The sequence below is a fragment of the Topomyia yanbarensis genome, unplaced genomic scaffold, assembly GCF_030247195.1.
Source record: "Topomyia yanbarensis strain Yona2022 unplaced genomic scaffold, ASM3024719v1 HiC_scaffold_261, whole genome shotgun sequence".
NCBI lineage: Eukaryota > Metazoa > Arthropoda > Insecta > Diptera > Culicidae > Topomyia > Topomyia yanbarensis.
In genome coordinates, this window is record NW_026683450.1 from 1 (window position 1) to 22389 (window position 22389).

A 22389-nucleotide genomic window follows, 5' to 3' on the forward strand; every position below is an offset into this window, starting at 1 on the left:
GTTTATAAAGCTGGTTTTTCAAATTGAATGAAATAGCGTATAAATTAACGTAAATGCAAAATAATTGATTTCCCCATATAAAATCCCGTACAAACTTTAAACGCAATGCGCAAACCCGGGAAGCAACTGACCGCTCCCAAACTTTGCTCAGGCATTTGGGACCACAAAAGAAACTCAAAAAGTGCTGAAAAATGTGATTTACGAGCCACTCCAAATGTACAAATGAATTACATTTTTACTCTGGTGTACTCGCCCAAAAATCATATCGGATAAGTTAAATGCTTAAAAATTAAATTTTGATCGACAATTTTTAAGTTCAAGCCACTGACGTATATACGTTCCCCAACTAAAAAAACTTTGGTGAAATCGACCTGAAATTTAAAGTTGGGTTTCAAAATGGCCTTTTTACCTCTATATCTCTTTCTCATATCGAAGATTGTTGGAGTATTAGTGCAAGTGAATCTGTGTACTGCATTGCAGCTCTTATCGAATTAAGGATTTCAAAAGCTAATCTATGTTCAACCATATGTCACTTATATTACATAGTTTTCGATTAAAAACACTCATATAGTTAACTCTCTCTATCTCCGTATCTCGATATTTTCTCTATCTCGATATCTCCTCATCTCGATGTAGCTAGCTTGAAATTCACCTGAAATTTTCTCTCTTCATGTCGATGTGATCTTTTTTCCGTCGGAACATAGATTCAGAATGGAATGAAGATAAACGATTAGGGCATTAAGTCCGATGACTATTTGCTTGTTATGTATTGATATGTTCTCTTATAGTCATATCAGGCATTGTAAAAAAATCTCATATTTGGCATATTCATCTGGATGTGCTATATCTTCACCTCAAAAATTTGTGCAATTACTGGTATACGCATGACAGATTTTTTAGAAAATTGCACACTACAGCGGAGTATTTAACAGTATGTTTGTTTACAAAAGCTTAAAAATTAATATTAAATTGGTCAATTTTGTTGTAGGAGAGAAATATCATATTCAATCTCCAGAACGCTAACCTAATCAATGACATCCTTAAACAAAAGTCATTTTATTGAAAATATGAAAAGAATAAGATTTTCATCTGCAAAAATATTGTTTTTTAAAAGCTGCTCAGCCGTTTTCCAGGGACTCTTCTAAAAAAGGAATCATGTTATGTGCATATTTCTAGATTTGATTATACAAAAAGTAACAAAAAAAGATTGCGATCTCGTAACTGATATTTAAATAATGGGATTAGTCAATCCAACTTTTAAGATAATATCTTGAATGTTTCGATTTTCGAAGAAATATTGGCCAAATAATGCCCAGGAAATATACAATACAAAGCGCCGAAATGAAATTTTCGATCAATCAGAGAAAATATTGTTAGCCAACATTTTTACGAAGTGCTCTAAAACGTTTATAAATTTACGTATAACTATGCAAATATTTTTTAAATCCTTACTGTGTACAGCGTATCATCTCCATCATTTGCACACACACGTTTAGCAAAAAATGCAAATATATAAAAGATTAGGACAAACCCCTTTTCGAGATATTTCGGAAACATTAAAAACAAAGCAAGCAATGATTTTTTTATATTCGCCCCAACTTTGTGGAAAAAATGCAAATTGTAAACATAAGCAAACAACAGCTAACTTCCCACATGCAGGGGATTAATAACCGAATTAATATCTCTATAAAATGAACCGAACTAATATCTCTATATAACGAGAAATATTTACACAATTTCGATTACAATTTTGCACAATTGTAAACTTTGTGAAGCTAATGAATAAAAATACAGAACAAATATTTACGTTGTCTTCCACTGCTACCCCCTAAGACGAGCATCTATCGTCTATTCGCGGCATGCATTATGATGTCCTGATGAAAGAAAAAAAACCAATGTGTTCTCTATCTCGATCGTTCCCTATGTCGATGGTCCCTTCAATATCGACACAGAGAGATTTAACTGTACTACCACCCAGCTACATCCTGTACACTTTTTATTTTCACATTGCATGCAGCTTGAACAAAAAAAACATTTCCTAGCCATCGGCTCATTACCCAAAATTACAAAATGTTACACACCGCATACAAGCCCAAATAACACATATTTAGTTTGTAAAGCGCCTGTAGTATTATTAGTGCAAGAGCACGGTATGAAAATCGCTCAATAGGATCATGTCTTTCTTGAAAAGGGTGGTTACGTCTCGCAAGCGCAAAGCACACAGCTGACGGTGACGAAAAAATCAAACGTTCTGGACAAGATGCCACCGCGTGGACCAAAGAGCTCTCCAATGTCTGGAGGAACAACGGGAGGATCGCCGCCGACCGTTACAGCCGCATCGAATGGATCGTCAGCGGCCAACGGAACAACCCCGTCGGCATCGCTGGCCAACACAGTCAATGCAGTTAGTCAACAACCTTCCCCAGTAATCATCAATGAATTATTGGTAAATTAGACTAATCACATTTCAACCTTATCTGGATAACAAACTTTTTTCATCGACAGGAACAAGCAATGACAAGCCTACGAAGGGAGTTCGATGACGACTTCCGGAAATTGAAGGCAATCATTGTGAAGCACGAAAACCGCATCCGATCCTTGGAGGCCAACCAGAAAGTCATGGCAGATCGAGCTCTAACCGAGACGGACGGTCCTTTGCTCAACACCTCGACGCCTTCGCCTACGATTGCGGCTGCGAACCTGTCAGCCCAGGATGACCACCATGGAGACGGCAGTGGACACTACCCCAACACACATTTGGCACCGGACGAGGTGTAGGAGGACATTTTTACCTATCCGCGTACAGCACACCATCCGAACAAAGTAAGAGAACCGGAGAATTCAAGCAGTGTACTACATGCCTAGCAGAGGAACGCTTCCTTTTCGATCGATGCATGCTCTGTAAACAAGGTATGCTAATGCAAAAAAAAAAACGCGAGCGCTCAAACAAAAGTTTATTTTTTGAACATTATTTTTAAAATACTAAAACAAGAACGTGAACAAAGGGTTATTTATTTGTAATCATTTCATTGCAATGAAACGAAAGAATTTATCTTCCAAAATTTGTCAAATGCGAAGAAAGTTGAAAACAATGCCTTGTTGCTTGAAGCTAAACAACATACTTAAGATAGAACGAAAAGCCTATATTTAATTAAGTGGAGCTAAAAATCAAAAAAGAAAAACATTGTAAATTTGAAAACAGAAGCAGGAGAGAATGAAACTTATAAATTCATTTTTATTAGAGTGCGTTGCTTTTTTTCGATGAGAATATCACAAATTTACACCATACCGTAGCTAGGCGATTGCCAATCTATTCAACTAGCAATTTGTCAAAAATCATCTCTATAAAGTGTCAAAGTTCAACCTTCCTAAACTTGCCCTTCAACCCTTGCTCTCAATCATCGAGCTATTCCTTCTAAAGCTTGACCCTGGATCTGCGAAACGAGATGCTGCTCCCTCTTAGCCAGCTCTTCTGCCATCTCGTTCTATTATATTCATATGTGCACTGGCAGCTTGCATTTACTTTGCAGATCCATTGCTCTTTGCCGACAGCTATACTGCTGTGAGGGACGATCCATAAATGACACACGTTTGTACAATTCTCCAATAATTGCGGTGCTCGGACGAAGCCCAGGACTGTATTTTTTCCCTTATCCAACTTATCGAATTACCGGGTAAGGAAAGTTATGAAAATTTAGAGCCATAGTTCTCAAGTGAGAGCAAGTATGTGAAGTATGCAGATCGGAAAACTAGAAGTGGCAGGGTCATTAGAACAGGTTTAATACCTTACGGGCTTAACTTTTGTTTTCTGCTGATGGGGGTCGAGCTTAGGCAGCATAACTAAGAATCACTCAAGTCCACAGCATGTCTTCTGGCAATGTAAAACAGAAAATAACTTAAAAGCAACTGAAATATATGAAAATCAAAACAAGGAAGGTTGTTGAATAATTATTTTTTCAATCACATCGAGGGGTGACTAAACGCATTAGTAACTGGCGGTGGATGACTCGGACACTTCTTCTTTTGAAAGTTTCACAGAGTTTCAGGTCGTGTCGTTGGTTCTACTGCGATTCAAATGTCTTTTGTGACATTTGTATGCGGATCAAATTACGAATACGTTATGACTTTCACGTGCTCATTAACACTTGGTTTTTCGTCCAACGTTATCCCAAGATATTTGATACTTGTAACCCGTCCAAATAACTCATCATCTATTTCTATTTCAGCACTTTCATTCATCTGCCACGTAGTTACAATCATAATTGGTCTTGAAAATGTTCAGTTTGAATTTTTCCCCGTCCGTTCAAGGTTCATTAGCCTGATGCACTCATCGAAACTATTAACGATGATAAACAATGTCATCGGCAAACAGGTTTATTTCAGCATTTTCTAAAATGTTTCTCATGTCGTTAATGTATAGAATAAACAAAAGTGTTCCTAGTACACTACCCTGCGGTACACCAAGGTTAATTGCGGCTTCCGATGATGTAGCGCGCTTGTACCTTGTAACTTGCGTGCGTCTTTCTAAATAACTGCGAAACCATTGAAGAGAATTTCGTCTTACACCATGGGCCCTATTCTCACAGTCACGTCACCTAGTGACTAGAACAAAATTTACTCTAGTCACTAGGTGACGTGACTGTGAGAATAGGGCCCCATATTTCACAAAACACAAATCATTTTACGGCGATCAATTGTGTCAAATGCTCGTTTCAAGTCAACAAAAACTGCCAATACAACTTTTCAATTCTCAATTGCCTGCTTCCATTTCAACAATAACAGATTAAACTCTGTTTCACACGAACGATTTTTCCGGTATCCTTGCCGGAGCGACTCATTGACAACTGTTACCAGTTTATTACCAATTATCTCAAACGCATCCACCAGAACCCGCTTAGTAACATTGTCCGTTTCCGAACAATTTTTAAGGTCCGAAACAATTTCCTTGAGTTTAAGCATATTGATAGGTTTAAAAACACAAAACTAATTTTCGGTTACCGCGTTTTCCTCCACTTGTCACACTAGGCGTTTCGTGAATCTCTTCAACGCATTTGATAAAAAAAACTTGTTAAATTTATCAACTTCGTTAGAATACACCTCGCTCGACCCATCAAAAATAACCTTTGAATTTTTCCCATCTCTATGTTTGGCATAAGAACCATTTGGCGTAAATTTCGAAAATACTCGTTCAAATTTTTACGGCGTATTGATTCACTGAAATAAGTATGATTCTAAGAACTGCTCATGTTTGAAAGAAGGAATCAATTTTAGTAAGAGGAATAACATCGCAACCAGAGTTAAAAATAATCGAAGCTCTTTGTTGACGGCTAAAAAGGAACCTGTTGCGACTCGCGGTGAGTAGAAAAAATATTCATTCAACTATCCATCTTATTCATTCAGTTGAATATCGTACAATATATTCATAACACTAATTATCTAGGAAAATGTTTTCAAATGTCGATAAAGCTTATGAAACAACAGTCATCATCGCTTATATTGTGCCAGGGCCTACTTTGATGCGTGTGATTCGTTGCTGCACGGTCGCTTCGTTTAATAATCGGAGCCGAATGAAAATCTGCATGGATGAATGGGCGGTTTGTTCGTTTGACGTTTTCAGCTGCGTCACTGAATATTAAAAATGAATGCGGCTGAATATGATCAATTTTCATTCAATGAATTTGAATATTTTTAACTCTGCTCGCAACACTTAGTCTGCATAAAAGTACACTTTTCCTTACATTAAGTATAACGTGAACCTAACGCGATGAACGCGCACAATAATCGCAAAATTTTGTCTTTCGAACCGTTCGTGCTGGAAATGATCTCAAACTTACTATAGCGATAGAAGTTAAGGGTGCAGTGTAAGTGGTTTATTATCGATTCTATTTCCATATAGTGAAGTGCATATTTGGATCCATGAAATCAAAGAAAAATGTTTTAAATTAGGTAGGTTGTCAGTTAATTATAAACACCAATACACTTTTTTCATCCGTTGGTTTGCTTATCTTATTTTTAAAAATTGTGCTGGGTGTCATTCATTTCAAACAGAACCTGCGAAATAGTTCGGCTAGCTTCGACATTGTTCATCGCCATCCCTGCAAGATGTGGTTCATATGCTCGCAGATTTCTGAAATGAAACGCAAAGTGTCATAATCGAAGAGCAGGATTTAAGTAATAACTACCTTCTTGCTGTGTTATTATAAACCACCAGATTCCTTAGAATTAGAGCCGATGTAAGACGAATGCTTTTAGTTACCGGTCCTTCAATATCATCCTGTAATAGACCAGATAGTACTCACTAGATCTACAATGTATCGAAAAGTCATGGTAAGTACCTGGAACTCTTTTGCATTTGCCCAATCGATGGCGTGTCTTTTAATAGCATGAAGTGCTGCCGGGCCAGCAGTGGAAAGATTCCCAGGTCCTTGCGAGGGTGTACTCGCCGGCTGGGCCGAAGGACTCGCAGAAGCTTCCGAAGTCGTTGACGATGCTGATGATCCAGGTGGAGTAGGGGCTCCCGGTTGTCGGACCAACGTCACCGGATACGCTTGCTGTGGTTGGAGTATACCGGTTGTAGCATTTGTTATACGACGTTGAACTGCCATTTTGAAAGACTGCAATAAAGGAGTAATATTGAAAAATAACAAATCGGACGTGGAAGATGTTATTGAGTGAAGAAGCACTTACATCACTTGTGCAATGACGGTCAAAGATGTGTGTCATCAGCGAAAATCGTTTACGAGGAAGGTTATCACAAAGATTCGGACCTGGACCCCACTGGCAATAGATATCGGCAGTGGAATCGACCGTATCGGGACAGTGGACGGCACAAGCATGCATGTAAACTTCGTTAGCAGACGCATACTTCTTCCGAGGGCATCCTCGCCAATCACACAACCACGGCCAGCTTAGCTCAACATCCTCGTCGACAGCTTTAGCCGGGTCCATTGCCGGGATCATCTGGATGGTGCTGTTTGACCCAGACACAGGGATAGTTGTGGCTGTTGGTGCTGTCGATGTTGACAGATTGTTTAATGGAGCTGAGGGAGATGATGAAATTGCAGTAGAAGCAGAAGTGATTGTAGTTGTAGATGTCGAAGATTGAGGGTTGAAAGTGGTTTTCGTTGAAGGCATTGAAGTTAGAGAAGACGTAGTGGTAGGCAAAGTTTGTGAAATACTAGTGATACCTTTTGCCAACACGGATGACGTGGGAGGTGTTATTGACGCGTTAGTCGTTGACATAGATTCAGCTACAATGTGACCCTGGGGTGGCATTTTGATGGTGGCTTGCGATTGAATGGTCGACTTTTGTTGAGGCTGTTGTACTGACTGTGTTTTAGAATGTGGCGTTGATATCTTTTGCTGGACTACTTGAATTATCTGCTTCTGAGCTGAACCGGAAGAAGATGGCGCCTGTTGCTGGACTATAATTGTTTTGGTAGGGAGCTGTTGAGTAGATTGCGCGGCTAATTGTTTGGATGCTGGAGATTGTGGCGTTGGTTGTTTTTGAATAGTGATTATCTGCTGTTGTTGTTGTTGCTGCTGCTGCTGCTGATGAGATAGATGAGTTTGTTGTATCAGTTTTTGTTGAGTAAGTTTTTGTCCGATCTGTTGTTGTTGTTGTTGTGGCGCTGACTGGATTATTTGCTGTGAGATTATCTGTGGTTGCAGTTGTTGCGGTGGCTGAGATTGTATGACGATCTGTGGTTGAGAAGTTTGCACCGACTGTGGCTGAATCATAATTTGCTGAGACGGCTGAGCAGGTACAGTATGCTGTTGAGGTTGTTGAATGATTTGAAACGTTTGCGATCCACTTTGCTGAAGAATCTGTTGAATCTGCTGAGATGTGCTTTGTTGTTGCCCTAGATGGGTTTGAATAATTTGCGGTTGATGTGCTTTAATAATTTGTTGAGAGGGCCCTTCGATGCTGATTGTGTTTCCCTGTTGATTGGTGGTAATATATATGGGTTTCTTCTCGACAATCTGACCACCTGGCGACGTTAGTATTGTCTGTGAAAGGACAACAATTGAATGTTAGGTGTTATGCGTTCTTTTTTTAAATTTTGAATCCACATTGAAGTTTGAGGCAGTATGAGTTGTATTACACTGGCGAAGTGTAACAAAAAAGAAGACACTTATAGTACTATCTGGAAAATGTCCAGGGTTTTAACAATCATGGGCATATTATTAATTGATCATTGATTGGAGAGGAACAAATAACATTACAATATTATAGAATATTGCATACTTTCCAAAATATTACAACATATCATACTTCAGCTAATCGACTTAACCCATACAAATAGTATGATGGAATCATTTGGAAACTGACAGTACCATTTATAAAAATATATAATCATGAGAGCGAATGTAATCCATCTGTCGGTAATAGACGAACAATTACCTGGTGCTGCATCTGTCGAGGCATCTGCGTCATGATGATCTGTTGGCCCTGCTGATTTACAAACACCTTCTGCGGGGTTTGTGGTTGAGCTTGAATAAACTGCTGCCCGCCAGTATTCGGCGTCGGTTGCTGCAGAATAATTATAGTTTTCTGCTGAGAACCATGCTGTGGACCCTGTGTTAGTAGAACCGTTTGCTGAAGCTGCGGCTGTGGTTGCTGCTGCTGCGCAACTACGTACGTCTGACCCTGTGGATTGGTGGCCAATATGTACTGAGTAGGTTGCGGAGGGTTGGAAATAACGGTTGGTTGCATAATGGAAGCCGTTTTCTGTAACTGAAGTTGGCTCTGATTATGCTGCAGAATTACGGGTACGGTCTGATAACCCGTATCGGTTTTGATGGTAGCCGTAGTCTGAGCAGTCAACTGTTGTCCTCCTGCGCAACCAGATGAAAGTAACATCTGCTGTGGATTGCTAGGATTCATAATGATCTGACGCTGTAAAGGAGCTGGCATAGTGATAACCTGCGGTGCTGGTGCCGGCTGTACTTTAAACTTTGGTTCCTCTTTGGGAGCCTTCATTTCGATATCCTCTAAATCCTCGTCTGCCAAAATGGAACCAGCTAGTTCGGCATATAAATCAGCCGCTTTCGGTGTCACCTTAACCTCCTCAGTATCCATTAAATCCAACTTCTTAGTCGGCGGCTCAGACAAATCAACGTCACTCTTACGCTTCACTGTTGTTTCACCAATGGCAAACACAGGAGGATCATTTGTTTGCTTATCTAGCAAATCAACAAGCATTTTGTTGGTTGAAACCGGTTTGATGAGAGCTCCATCAGCCAGATAAGTCAAGGGAGCCAACGGGGGTGGATCTTTGTCCTGTGGGTTCGTAGCGGTAATAACGGTATTTGTCGGAAGTGTACCAGGCTTTATGGAAATTGTAGAGTTTCCTACTTTGATATTGGTCAGATTGTTGGGACTATTGGAAGTAACCACTACCGAACTATTGGGATGTTGAGATCCTCCCGCAGACGAAGAGACGTTCAGTTGTTTCTGCTTCATTAACTGCTGTCGCTGGGCAACCTGGCGAAATGAAGAATCAGTAATTAGAACGATTAAATTCCGGAAATAAAAAAACCAAGATAAACAAAACACTCATTCCTCAACAAACACACTCGACAGAAACTGTTAGAAGAACTGGAAATACATTTTTGTATTAGATGACTGACAATCAAAAACAATCGGGAAAGGTTGGGATAGGTCATCATGTACAACGATTATCGATAAACCCAGTAGTGGAATGAATGATCGTCTTGATAAACTATACAGTGAGTGCTCGAAACATGATGTCATCGCATTCGAAGTTGTCATTAACCCCTTTTCCGGCGATGCACGGTGTTCCATAAGGACATTTTAGGATAAAATTGCATTTATCGAGATTCTATCTTTTTACCGTCTTTAGATGAATTTTTGTACATATGAAGAGCCAGTGGGTTCTTTTTAAAGTGACACTCATTTTAAAAGACTTCTTATTTCAAGCTTCAAAAATATTTCCTTTCTTCAGCAGTATTGAAGAACAATTTTTCAATATTTTTATTGTTATTTATCAGTGTGCAATCGGGCTGTCTCAACACCCTATTTCTGCAACCTATGTGCAATAACTGTACACCGTGAAAATAGAATTTTTTTTCCAATGAGCAAAAAATTGAAAAATTATATCGAAAACTCAACGTAGGGGTTAGGTATCTCATATATAAAATGAGTATGCAAAGTTGGAAATAAATCGGTTAAGCAGTTTTTGAATGACAGTTAACACCGCAAATTGTGTTTTTCCAGAGACATTCTACAAAAATCTTCGTCGCAGAGTCGCTTGTCGATATTTTTGTATATAGGGGAAAGAGGGTAACAGTGGAACTATGAAAACGTATTGTTTTCATAGTTCCACTGTTACCCTCTTTCCCCTACATATTGCATAATGTATCATACATTATAATGCACAAAAGTTTTGATTAATTCGCTTAACCCAAATTGCTACAAAAATCGCAAAAAAGTGTTTTATTCACGCCAAAACCCTTACCTGTCCCCCTAAAGGCCTAATAAATACATTTTTCCCATTTCATCTCAAACATTTTTCAAAGTACTGCAATAAATCACTGAATCGATCAAAAGAGTCGATTCCATTTAGTGAGTGAATCGGACACGATTCACTCTCGAACCTGAATCGTTTTGCCCATCTCTAGTGTACAGTGCTTTATGATCACACCAATGAGCGCGCACCCGGTTTCCCATAAGCGTTTTGGCGGCTTAGTCCTTTCATGTTGCTCAGGGATACATTGCTTCTATACACATCCATACATATATTCATACATACGATTTAACATTCCTACTAGAGCTTCCATTTCCCGACGGTTTTCAGCTTCCTGGGATTCGATAAATAAATAACAAATTTCCCGGGATCCCGGGAATTCAGAAGAAAAATGAAAAGGTGAATGATTTTCTTGAAAAAAAGAATAAATTGAAAAGTTTTCAAACCCGTTTGATCTGTCCTAGAAGTAGTTGTCAGAAAACGGCGATTTGGTGTCCTACAAATCATTCAATCATTTGATAGCTCGTCAATAAGTTTACGCTACATCAACTTCTTTTGATGATTTTTCTTGGCTATATGTATAACCTAAATTTTGGTAATTACGAATTGTACGATATGCTAAACGCAGCTGCTGGAGTTACTATCCGAAATTGGAATTCGTCGTTCTGATACGATGGAATGTGATCAATTTAATGCAAAATACCTTTAGTAGTCTTGAATGAAAAGATTGAGCTGCGTCAGTGTATTGTGCAGTTATTTCTGATCAAATGAGAAAATGTGATATATGAAATCCATTTCCGTCGCAGTAGGATCAGCATCATTCCGAATAAAGTGTGAATCAAAATCTACAATCGATTACGGGCGAGTATCTGGGTTGCTTGATCTTATCCCTTCAAAAATTCTGCCAGCATCCTTGAAATCGACATTCAAAGAGTTTGGATGCGCATGATATTGGACAGCTACAGCGTTATGCATTTATTTTCATGCTTCCAAAAATTTACAGATATTACAGTTACGGTATAACAAATTAGACGAAATGTGCATTCGATGAACCGATAAAATATTTCTGCAGACGTTCTACAAACATTTCTTATTTTAAATAGCGTTTGCGTTAAGCATGATATCACTACAATCCCTCCAAAGTTTTGAAACAAAAACTCATTGATTTTTTAAGAAATTACCGCTCTTTCAATTACTAATTTGATTGCAAGCCCTTTCATTCAAGATATAATTATTAAAATAAACTATTAAAAGCACTGTAAAAAAAATCTGATTAAGCAGCTCATCATGCAGAGATATCACATCACTAACGCTACTGTAAGGAAATGCTTCGGTACAACGGCCGGCATCCATTTTTACACTTGGACTATATACCTAAAAAAATTACGAAAACATATCAGTGAGCCTAAGGATATTTAGTCCTTTGATTTGATGATCAGCATTCACTGCTCACTCCAAATATTTGCCGGTAAAGATATTTCCTACAGAAGTTCTTTCGCAGAACCTAAGCCTTTTGGAATAAATTAAGAATCGTTTTTCCCGGGATTCCCGAATCCCGGGAATGAGAAAACACAATTTCCCGGGAATCGGGAATCCCGGGAAATCCAAAAATCCCGGGATTCCCGGGAAATAAATTCCCGGGATGGAAGCTCTAATTCCTCCATACATACCAACTGTTTGACGCAAGTTTGATTCAGAGAGCGTGTAATGTCGTATTATCTAGTCTGTCCAATTCTATGGAAAATCACCCTACCGTCGCCTTTTTTCCTACAACTGTGCTGTTTCATATTCATCTTACAACAAAATTCAATTATCCCTGTTCTAGTATGGATCCCACGATATGGATCATGCAAATCCTTATTTTTTTTCTATTACCATTATGCTGAAGGGCTAAACGGGTGAGACGTTTTCGAGTTTCACACAAAGAATATGTACCCATAAAGGACATGAGAAATATGTATCCGCCATTCCCCATAAAGTGTTCTCGAACCGAATGTCCATCTGGTTCCCCTAGAACAGACCACACCGACCCGAAAGGGTATTTCCAAGAGCCGATGTGCTTGGTCGAGCTAAATAATCATAAACACAAATTCTGAATAATGAACTATCTCTTAGGTACCACTCCTGCGCACCTTACCCGAATGAAACCATACCCAAGGTCAAAAACATCGATAACTAGTAGGATCTACATGTCCCCCTACCCAAGCGAATAGATCTATCCATTTATAGATAGAGGCACACGATTGCCAACCAGCCACGAAGACGTCCGTGCCAATGAGAATAGATTCTTTCGGAGCTTTGCTGGCGCGAATACCAACAATCTGAAGCGAAAAACAAATATTATCACTTTATACATATTCCCTAACCTTATAATCAACAAAGGCTGTCTGCTGATTTGAATGAAGAAACGCGAATGATGTGACCATCAAGAATGTGTCAGACAACCTTAATTAACCCCCTTCCACACCAGTTTGGCCTTACCAAGTCGTAACGTGAGTGCTGGCATGAAAACTACCGAATAGGCGTTGAGAACAGCTTGAAGCGATATCTTATCTTACTCCAAATGTATGTGATCCAAGACTATTTTGGGTAGTTCCATCGAGCCTAGTCTGCGTACCTTACATAACAATATATCTCCATCCTCCCACGAAAAAAAAATTTTGGGCGAAAAATAGGGTTATGGCTATAAATTTAATGCCATCGTTTCAACGCGATTCCGTTTAACTGGAATGCACGTACACACTCCTTCTAGGGTACAATCCCGTGCAAATTTTAATGGGCTCAAACACGATACAGCTCGTTAAAAAGACAATAAATCTGGTCTATGTTAACCCATTCTAGGGTTGTGATACCGGTAATACCGGTACCGAAAATCCCGGGAATACCGACCCATTCTTGGTACCGTAATACCGGTACTGAACAAAAGCCAGTACAGATATTTTCGGTATCATACCATTTTTTTTATTAAAATATGTCTAGAGGAACCCCGTTTCAAAATATCGTTTTACTAGGTGACTTTTAATTATATTAACTATCTTCTAGTTAAATCGTTGAGCTTACACCTTCATCACAATTATGCTAAAAGTTCAACATTACTAACTCCCGTTGTATTGAACGGTATGTTTAAATTCCTGCACTTGGTCGAAATAAATTTTTAACGATATTGTACTAAATCTCAAAGTATTCACATTTAGCGTAAGAGACGTAAAAATTTGCTTTGTTTTTTTATTACCCAAATTCTGATTGGTTTCCACTATTTCCTGGGTGGTGCGTAATAAGACTGTGGGGGTATCCAATACAACATACAAATATTCTACGCCACTCAGATTCCAGCTTAGATTAGTAGTAGTTTAGGGGTGCGCGACGTTAGGCATAGGTATGTTAGGCATAATATATGATAGACGTTGGACATAATGGACGATAGGCATCAAATGTATCATCGTTGCGACCGAACAATCCGGGTGCTCTAAATCATGGTATTTTCGATTTCCCGGTTGCTCGATCTTAGGCAGCCGGCCTCTTTGAACCCCAGCAGCACGCGCATCTTCCTCGATTGCACACAGTCAGTAAGTGCGGAGTCTGCCCCGAAGTCGATGACCTCTTCCAGGTTCTCTGCTGAGCTGGTCTCTTTTCCGGCATTAGCGATACAAGTCCAACCCAGTGCAACAACAAGAGATTATTTCCGCTTTGTTCCTGTCAGTACTATTTCATCTGTGACATATTAATTGTTTAAAACTCCACTGTGCCATGGCTTGTAAGAAGTGCCTTAAAGTGCAGCGCTTTTTATACGTTTTGCGTGGTGGTCGACCCTCCTCTATTGGAGTAGCCTTGCCAAAACAGGAACAATGTCTAGTGGATGTGCGATGAGTGTGCGGAGTTTTTTCGAACAAGCTTTCTCGCAACATCACCAGATGCTCAGACCAGGAAGCATGGTTGTTCCTGATGCAATAAACGCTATAAAAGAGGACATCTCAGCCGATTTCAACTTCCATTGCAACATCTGGCCACCAATTAAGAAAGATCGGGCTAAATCAAGCACTCCGACAGAAATTCGATAGGCACGCCATGCAACCAGAATACCAAGCTTATAACTGGCTCCACACCGTTTATTGTAGCTAGTAACAACTATAATGCCGGGCGTTTGGCACCTTAGCCATAAGACAAGAGTCCGTTTTCGCTTTCTCGTCAGCAAACCAGATCTTCTGTTTTGCTTCCCGGCACATCACCCAGGATAAGTCAGTTGCTTAGACGTTCACATATGTCGTGTGAACTCTTTGAAATTGTTTGTGTCTAACTAGTGCTAATTTTGGATACTAGTTTAGATACATTGTCTAAGTAGACACCCAGATGGCTAGTTACTGACGAGGTGAATTCGAAACACAAAAAATCAACACTTTACTATAATCTGTTTTGGCTGTATATGTCTGCCTTCGATCCAAAAACTTCTGTTGAATAAGTTGAGGCGTTGGCTCGTGAGTGTGTGTAAACTGATACTCTGATTAAGATAGTGAAACTAGTCCCGAAAAAAGTCAATGTTTCTTCACTCAATTTTGTATCCTTCAAAGTGGGAGTAAGCATGGAACTAAAAAGTACTGCTCTTTCCTGTGAAACATGTCTGAAACAATTTTCTTTCGCGAATTCCAAGATACTCGTGCAAAAAATGCGGATCGTTCCGCAGCAGTGACCCTACCGACATATCTCACCCGCAAGTCAACTCTTCTCCGTCACCAGTTTTACAATGATCCGTGTACCCAGATCACATGACATTACGGAAAATCCCTTTCCACCCAGTACCGAAACATCCACCGTTGAATCCCGCAGTCTCATGATGCCCAATCCTGTACCTGGAGTTGGAAACGGGGTCTTCCAAGCAACACCCGCAGGCAAGTACGCAATGTTTCATAACTATTCTCCGCCTGAAAAGCATTATAGAGATCGCTCACGCCGTACACAGCAGCGGTGTCAACATTTTAGTTTGGAATTATGTCACTGCATGGCGCTAGTGTACATGTAAAATTGTGCACTTCCATTTGTTGCATCTCATTTTTCTAACGACTTAGAAGGGTCGTATCTTCTAAAATTTCAATGAAATGGTCATGATCATGCACATGACAATCGTTTTAATTCAGAACTGATACATTTTGAACGTGTTTCATCTGGTGAACTTGATTTTCAAGAAGATTCGCGCTCTCAGCGAAGTTGTGTATAAGGACATTAACTGTTTGATTCGGAACTCTGCCATCACGTAGCGCTAGTGTAAATACACTACCTGTCAAAAGTTTGGAATCGTTTCAATCTGTATTGCAACACTCATATCGACACCTCCCGAAAAGTTTAGCATCACCTAACAAAGGATAAATTCATGATGTAGTATGTCGAAATCCTGATCATCTACATATTTAATCTCTTCTACAGGATTGTACTTTAGTCCAAAAGGGTCTAGTAGGTGAATATTTTAGTTCAGAATTCTGTCACTGGATGACGCTAGTGTACATGTGAAACGGTACAATTTAACATCTCGTTTTTCTAAAGTCCTATATTGTTAGACCACGAGCTTGAAATATTCTTCAAAGCGTTCCACTATATATCTTGCAACATATTATATGAATTTTTCGTAACACATTCTTAGATAGTTTATTTATTTGTGTTAGCAATAAAAAAACATTTTTTTCTCATCTTGTAAAGCAGACCAACACCATAAGCGTACAATGTCAATAACATTATTGGCAAAACTGTTCAAATACGTCAATACTAACATATTAATCAATAATAGGTTTATTGTGATCGAAAATTTGCTAGATGTTTTTTCTATGCAGTACCTGTGCATCCAAATCATCCAAATGATTTTCACTATATTTTTCAATGTTTCCAAAACTTTAGAGCTGATTCATTCAATGCTCGAGACGCTTTGTTTGAATCAAATTTATCTAAAATCTCTTATGTTCACATCAACACTGATGCCACATAATGACAGAGTTCCAAAAAGGATCACAATACGCACGACCGAGCACATTTGAACAACTTCACTGCAGACGCGAACTTTCTAAATCGCCAGGTCCAATATAACAAGTTTAAAAGTTTATTATTTCTCATGTACACTAGCGCCTCGTGGTGACAGAGTTCCGAGATTGAGCAAATAACTACCTATACGACTTTCGCATTCCTTTAATCTTATCGGCAGCATTTATAATTTCTCGACAAACATATGATTACGGCTTTAAAGCCAACTGTCAAAATTCTCTTTGAAAGGAAATTCCGGACAAACCGTTACTCGCCAATCACAGATGATGGTAGCAAACAAAAGAGAAAAGTTTTCTCTTTCATTAATTGCTATGAACTGTATTTAGCCAGTAACGGCTTGTCCGAAATTTCCTTTCAAAGAGAATTTTGACAGTTGGCTTTTAAGCCGTAATCATATGTTTGTCGAGATTTCATGTATTCACATAACGAAAAGTGGTAAAACGTGTTAGCACCACGTAGTAACAGCGTGTCGAACCAAAATGACTATTATCCATACGACCATTGCATTTTGAACAGCTTCGCAGAAGACAATGTAGCTAGTTAAGAGCAAGATAAAACAAGTTGAAAATGCATAAGTTTACATGTGCACTAGCGCCACATAGTGACAGAATTCTGATCTAAACCTAATGGACTACATAGGCCATTAGAACAACTGTGCTAAAAAGAGTAGTTATGCAGCAAATAAATTTCGAGAATGAGCGTCCTGAATTTACCACTTTTAGGTGATGCTAAACATTTCGAGGTGTTGCAATATTCAATATGGATGTTGCAATACTTATTGAAACGATTCCAAACATTTGATGAGTAGCGTATGTACATTAACGCTACGTCATGGCAACGTTCCGAATCAAACCGATCATGTCTATGTACACAATTTTGCTGAGGGCGCGAATCTTGTAGGAAATCAAGGTCACCCACTAAAACATGTTTAAAACACACACATTTTACATATACACTAGCGCCACGTGGTGGCAGAGTTCCAAATTAAAACGATTATCATGTGGATGGTTACGGCCATTTCAATGAAATTTTAGAAGACACGAACCTTATAGGTCGAAAGAAAAATGAGATGAAACAAGTTGAAATGCATAGCATCACATGTACACTAGCGCCATGCAGTAACATAATTCCAAACTAAAATGTTCACCTGCCGGATCCTCTGGATTAAAAGAACAACTTTCCTGAAGATAGCAAATACTTTTCGAGGCGTTGCAATATTCAATATGGGTGTTGCAATGTTTATTGAAGCGATTCTAAACTTTTGACGGGTAGTGTATAATATTTCAATATCGAACTCACCTCTACTTGAGCGCGATATACGTACAGCACTGAGTGCCGTTGATCCCGCTAAGGGTGCCGGCCCCGATCGTTTACCCCCGAAACTAATCAAAGGATGTGCAGATTCTCTTATGGCTCCCCTCTCCATTATCTTCAATCGGTCTCTTACCGAAGGCCACATTCCTCGCGCATGGAAAACTGGAGCGATAATCCCCATTCACATAACGAGAAGCGTACAGCGCGTGGAAAACTGCAGCTCAATCTCTATTCTCTGCTACGTGGCGAAAGTTTTGGAGAAACTGGTATATGAAAATATGCATGCTGTCACTAAACCTGTCATCTCTCATTTCCAGCATCGCTTTGTAAAGAAACTATCGACTTTTTCCAACCTATTGGTTTACACCAGAGTCTTGTACCCTGCTGTGGAAGAACGACACCATGTAGACGCGGTTTATTTTGATTTTCAAAAGCTTTCGGTAAGGTTCCGCATAATATTGCCATCAATAAACTGAAAAGGGTTGGCTTTCCCATTCGGCTAACTAATTGGCTGAAGTCCTACCTAGATAATAGATCAGCTTATGTGGAATTTACACACCTTACCTCGACTGTTTTTTAATTACCGACTGGGGTCCCTCACGAGTCATTTCGAGCCCCTTATATTCATTTTATTCATAAACAACTTCTGCGAGCGAATCCAGTCTGGAAAGCTGTTATGTGCCGACAATCTGAAGATTTTCCGAAAAATAATATTTCCTCTAGACTATGTAGTTCTTCAAGCTGATATCGACTTAGTTCAAGATTGGTTTAAGCACAACGGAATCAATTTGAACAGAAATAGGTGCAAAGTGATTAGCTTTAGTCGATGTCGCTCAATTTCTCGGTTAAATTTATTAAAGGCCTAAGCGTTTTATTTGACTGTAAATTGAAATTCAACGACCATATTTCTACAATTGTTGCCAAAGCTTTTGCGATTCTCAGTTTCTTACGAAGAAATGCCTAAGATTTCAGTGATCCGCATGCGCTCAAAACGCTGTACTGCGCTTTGATACGCAGTACCCTGGAATACGTTGTCCAAGTTTGGGCGCCACACAACGCAACTCAACATGCGGGTACAAAAACGTTTCTTTCGATTTGCTCCCAGAAATTTGAATTTTTTTTGGCTAAAAGATCATGACAACGCAAAATGGAAGTAACATATGAAGCCTTGAATTGGGTCGCGTAAGAAATTATGAAATCATAAAAATGGTAAGAATTGACGAAATTACAGCAGATTGGATCAAATGTTTCTAAGAGCAAAATTGTGTGAGGTCAATTATACAACTGTATGTTGGATTTAACGGATTATATACAAAGTTGTAGCAAAAAAGTGAGCTAAGTTCGTGATTTTTTAAAGTGTTTTATGCCAATTTTATTTTAAAAAGCGAATAGCAGTTCATTGGTAGCACTATCGAAGATAGAAAAAAAGTTCAATTAAAAAAATATTCAAGGTTGTCGGAGTTATGGATTCAAGATTGTTCGGAGTTCCCCCGAAGCGGAGGATAACAGTGAACGCTCTCCAAGCCGAACCGTTCAATTAAAATCCAAAAACTAAAAAGAATTTGGAAAGAAAATGTATTGTGGTGTACTTGAACGGATCGGTTTCCCAATGAAATTTTTTTTCCATCTAAAAAAAGATGGGTAGGTAATGTCAGAAACATAACCGAAGTGAAGTAGAATACACTTAGGCTGTTAATTCGAATGCTGTAATTTCTGCTATCTTTTGCATTAAAATCAGCTATTTCGGTATTTGTTATGATGTATTGTGCCCCGTTGTTGTGGTACATGTTACCCCCGCACAGGTGCGTTTTGATCTGCCCATTTCTTTAAAGAGCAATTTATAATTATTCTTGAAAAATTGAATATTTTTCATATTCCTGAATATTTTGCAAACCGATTGTGATTTTAAAGTAAAATATTGGATAAATGATATCATTAATTAAATTTTCCCAATTGATGGTCTATAGCTAAGTTATGATTATATAGGGGTGTACTTTACCCCATCTACCCGTACATACGCTTGCACACAGCCACTTTTTCAAAAGCACCACTCAGCTATGCCGATGGTTTTTCCTGCAACTATTTTGCATAATTTGAATCGTCATGATCTAATAAATCGACTAATATTCTTCTTTTAGAGTTTTGAAAAGGTTTAAATGGATAATCCGGTAGCAAAGCTGAACACAATTTTTCCTACGCATACTACCAAATGTTTAATTCTAACACATGCTCAAAAAAGGTAACTTGAGCCTTAAAGAGCAAGAGAGCGGGATCTCTCGCACCCAACCATCTCTTCGCACGCACACACTTGCAATCCGTTTATTGAACTCCGAAAAAAAAGCGTTCTGCTTTTTCGACGATGTATGGTGATCATTATATGCATGAAACAGACATGCCTGTGCATCATTGGATGGAATGATGCCTGGCGGCAGTCATTGAATATATTCCAACCGAAGAGTTTGAGCTGACACAAAACGTAGCAGCTACTACGAGATCAGAAAGCAAACTGACAAATTTTCTCTTGTGTGCCGTTTTTATACGAGGGGAAGTTCATTGGATAACAAAGCGGCAGTCTTAGCAATCTATAATAAACGTACATTATACGGAATCAAACACATCAAATACGTGCACATATTTCCGATCACATGGTGCAAAAATATAGCAATTTCGATCAGTACAACGGAAGTTATTCGTACTTGAAACTGGGAAAATGTCTCAGCGGAAATTTTTTAAAAGGTATATCCATATTGAAACGATAGAAGTATTTTACTTCAAAACATTTTAATCAAAAAATTGAGTTTGTGCAAGAACCAGTGCGCTGCAATAGCTGTAATTTAGAATCTAGTACTCCGATGCGGATGAAATTTCGCACAGATATTATCAAAAGTATGTACTTTCAGGATATTCAAAAAACTGTTTTGAGTTCCAACTTTGTATACAACCCCTTAAGTACGAGAGGAAACAAGCAAGCACTTATGCCAAAGATGTTGCAAATTTGTGTACATTTTAAAAATAATCAAGAGTCCACGTGGACAATTCTTATATCACCACTCCCTCTCCATGGATGTTCGTATCCCCTACCCTCTCCTAAACTGTCCACGTGATATATGGACAGCCCCTAAGAGGATTTTTGTTTCGGGTAACAATGCGTTTCCCTTGGTCATAGTTTAGACTTAAGCTAGGAAATGCGTTCAAAGCATTGATTAGTTCACACTCATGCTAGGTAGTAGCGCAAAATAACAAACTTCGCAACCAATTGGTATTAGACGTGGTTGGGTTATTAGTTAGTTTTAGCGTTTAGAACAAATGGTTATTTCACACACACGCACACTCGCAAACCAGCAATTTGTTTTTGGATAAATTATCCTACTATTGTTTGGTTTTATCACGTAAGTTACCTGATGCACATTAACATTCGATGCAGTCAAACTAGTGCTAATGGAAGAAGTAGAAGGGTTGATGCTAGTGTTGCTAATGGTAGTAGACAACAAACTACTGGTAGCAGAGGACGAGACGACGACGCAGCCGGCGCTGCTACTGATGGTAGCAGCCGATTCGTTGCTCGTCACCGTCGTTACCTTATTCGCCAGCAGGCTCTTGATCAGTGCCGACGGATTGGTCGTGGTCGACGAGATCGTACCGGACTGGTTCATGATTGTTGTTGTGCCCGTAGTCTGCTGCGGTGGCTGAGGTGGCGCGATTATCGCTCCCAACGGTTGCGGTGAAATGGTTGTTTGGTTTACAACGATCACATTGTTCTGTGGATCATTGGACGAGTTGGAATTCAAAATTTGTTGCATGATTTGAGCTGGCTGATTTTGATGAGATGGTTTCTGAAATTGATAATGCGATTGGTTAGTTCACGAATGACAGGTCACGAGATGAGATGAAATATATACATAATATAATTAATAAGCGTAAAAAACCTAATTTGTATTATGGGATGCTTTGGGGTATTAATAAATTGCACGAAAGAAGCAAGTTCCGGAACAAACCTAGGGTGGATGTACCAATAGTCGCATACTTAAGGAAAACTTTTGATAAAAAATCGATGAATAGACCTATGGGCAATGTTAATACATTAAACGAAAGCTTTCAGTCCCCACTTCATAGGAAAAAATATAAAGATGGTTTAATAACCAATTTATGTATTCAAAACCGCTTGTACCACTATAGGAACACATGTACCAATAGTGGTGCAATCGCTAATTTCGGTTCCTATTGTTGCGAATCTCATTGCTTTCTTATGGGACTTGCAACTATAGGTACACTATATCAACTATAGGTGCAAGGGAGCTCAAAATTCTAAGAAAATCATTTTTTTCAATATTTATTTGAGCAAATTTCAAGGATAACAGTTTTATTGTCGCATAATTTTAGTGCGATGAATCGATAAAAAAATATTTGTTGATGGTTGGTACCTTAGTTAGGCGTATAACCCACTACTGCAACTATTGGTACACCTCAACTATAGGAGCACCCACCCTAATGTTTTCCATGTACACATAGTGCGATATCGCGTCCACTTTACTGTAAACATATAAACAAACCTCAACCTAGTAGG

The 22389-nt window shown here is 38.9% G+C and overlaps 2 protein-coding genes across 5 annotated transcripts; one reads left to right on the forward strand and one right to left on the reverse strand.

The window, feature by feature from the left end:
- The first annotated feature begins 2143 nt into the window (after positions 1-2143).
- Positions 2144-3243, forward strand: LOC131695058 (uncharacterized). The gene is made up of 2 exons (XM_058983586.1): positions 2144-2446; positions 2506-3243. Exons 1-2 carry the CDS (start codon positions 2261-2263, stop codon positions 2776-2778), a joined length of 459 nt encoding a protein of 152 aa, XP_058839569.1. The 5' UTR covers positions 2144-2260; the 3' UTR covers positions 2779-3243.
- A 2605-nt stretch (positions 3244-5848) lies between these two features.
- LOC131695057 (transcription factor SPT20 homolog) lies at positions 5849-21674 on the reverse strand. Of its 4 annotated transcripts, none has more exons than XM_058983584.1 (7): positions 21224-21674; positions 8405-9487; positions 7188-8010; positions 6688-7010; positions 6336-6614; positions 6183-6274; positions 5849-6127 (listed from the first exon to the last, which is right to left on the reverse strand). In XM_058983584.1, exons 1-7 carry the CDS (start codon positions 21623-21625, stop codon positions 6013-6015), a joined length of 3117 nt encoding a protein of 1038 aa, XP_058839567.1. In that variant the 5' UTR covers positions 21626-21674; the 3' UTR covers positions 5849-6012. The 4 variants fall into 4 exon arrangements, with proteins under 4 accessions (XP_058839567.1, XP_058839566.1, XP_058839568.1 ...); XM_058983583.1 differs by having other exon boundaries at positions 6688-7040; XM_058983585.1 differs by having other exon boundaries at positions 6688-8010; positions 21404-21674.
- Between the last annotated feature and the right edge of the window lie 715 nt (positions 21675-22389).

Coding starts and splice junctions, on each gene's coding strand:
- LOC131695058 (XM_058983586.1), top strand. CDS start 2,261: ATGCCACCGCGTGGACCAAAGAGCTCTCCAATGTCTGGAGGAACAACG. Junction 2,447..2,505: donor TAATCATCAATGAATTATTG/GTAAATTAGACT, acceptor TTTCATCGACAG/GAACAAGCAATGACAAGCCT.
- LOC131695057 (XM_058983582.1), bottom strand. CDS start 21,625: ATGCAACAAATTTTGAATTCCAACTCGTCCAATGATCCACAGAACAAT. Junction 9,488..21,223: donor CGAATGTTAATGTGCATCAG/GTAACTTACGTG, acceptor TCATTTCGCCAG/GTTGCCCAGCGACAGCAGTT. Junction 6,615..6,687: donor ACCGTCATTGCACAAGTGAT/GTAAGTGCTTCT, acceptor CCTTTATTGCAG/TCTTTCAAAATGGCAGTTCA.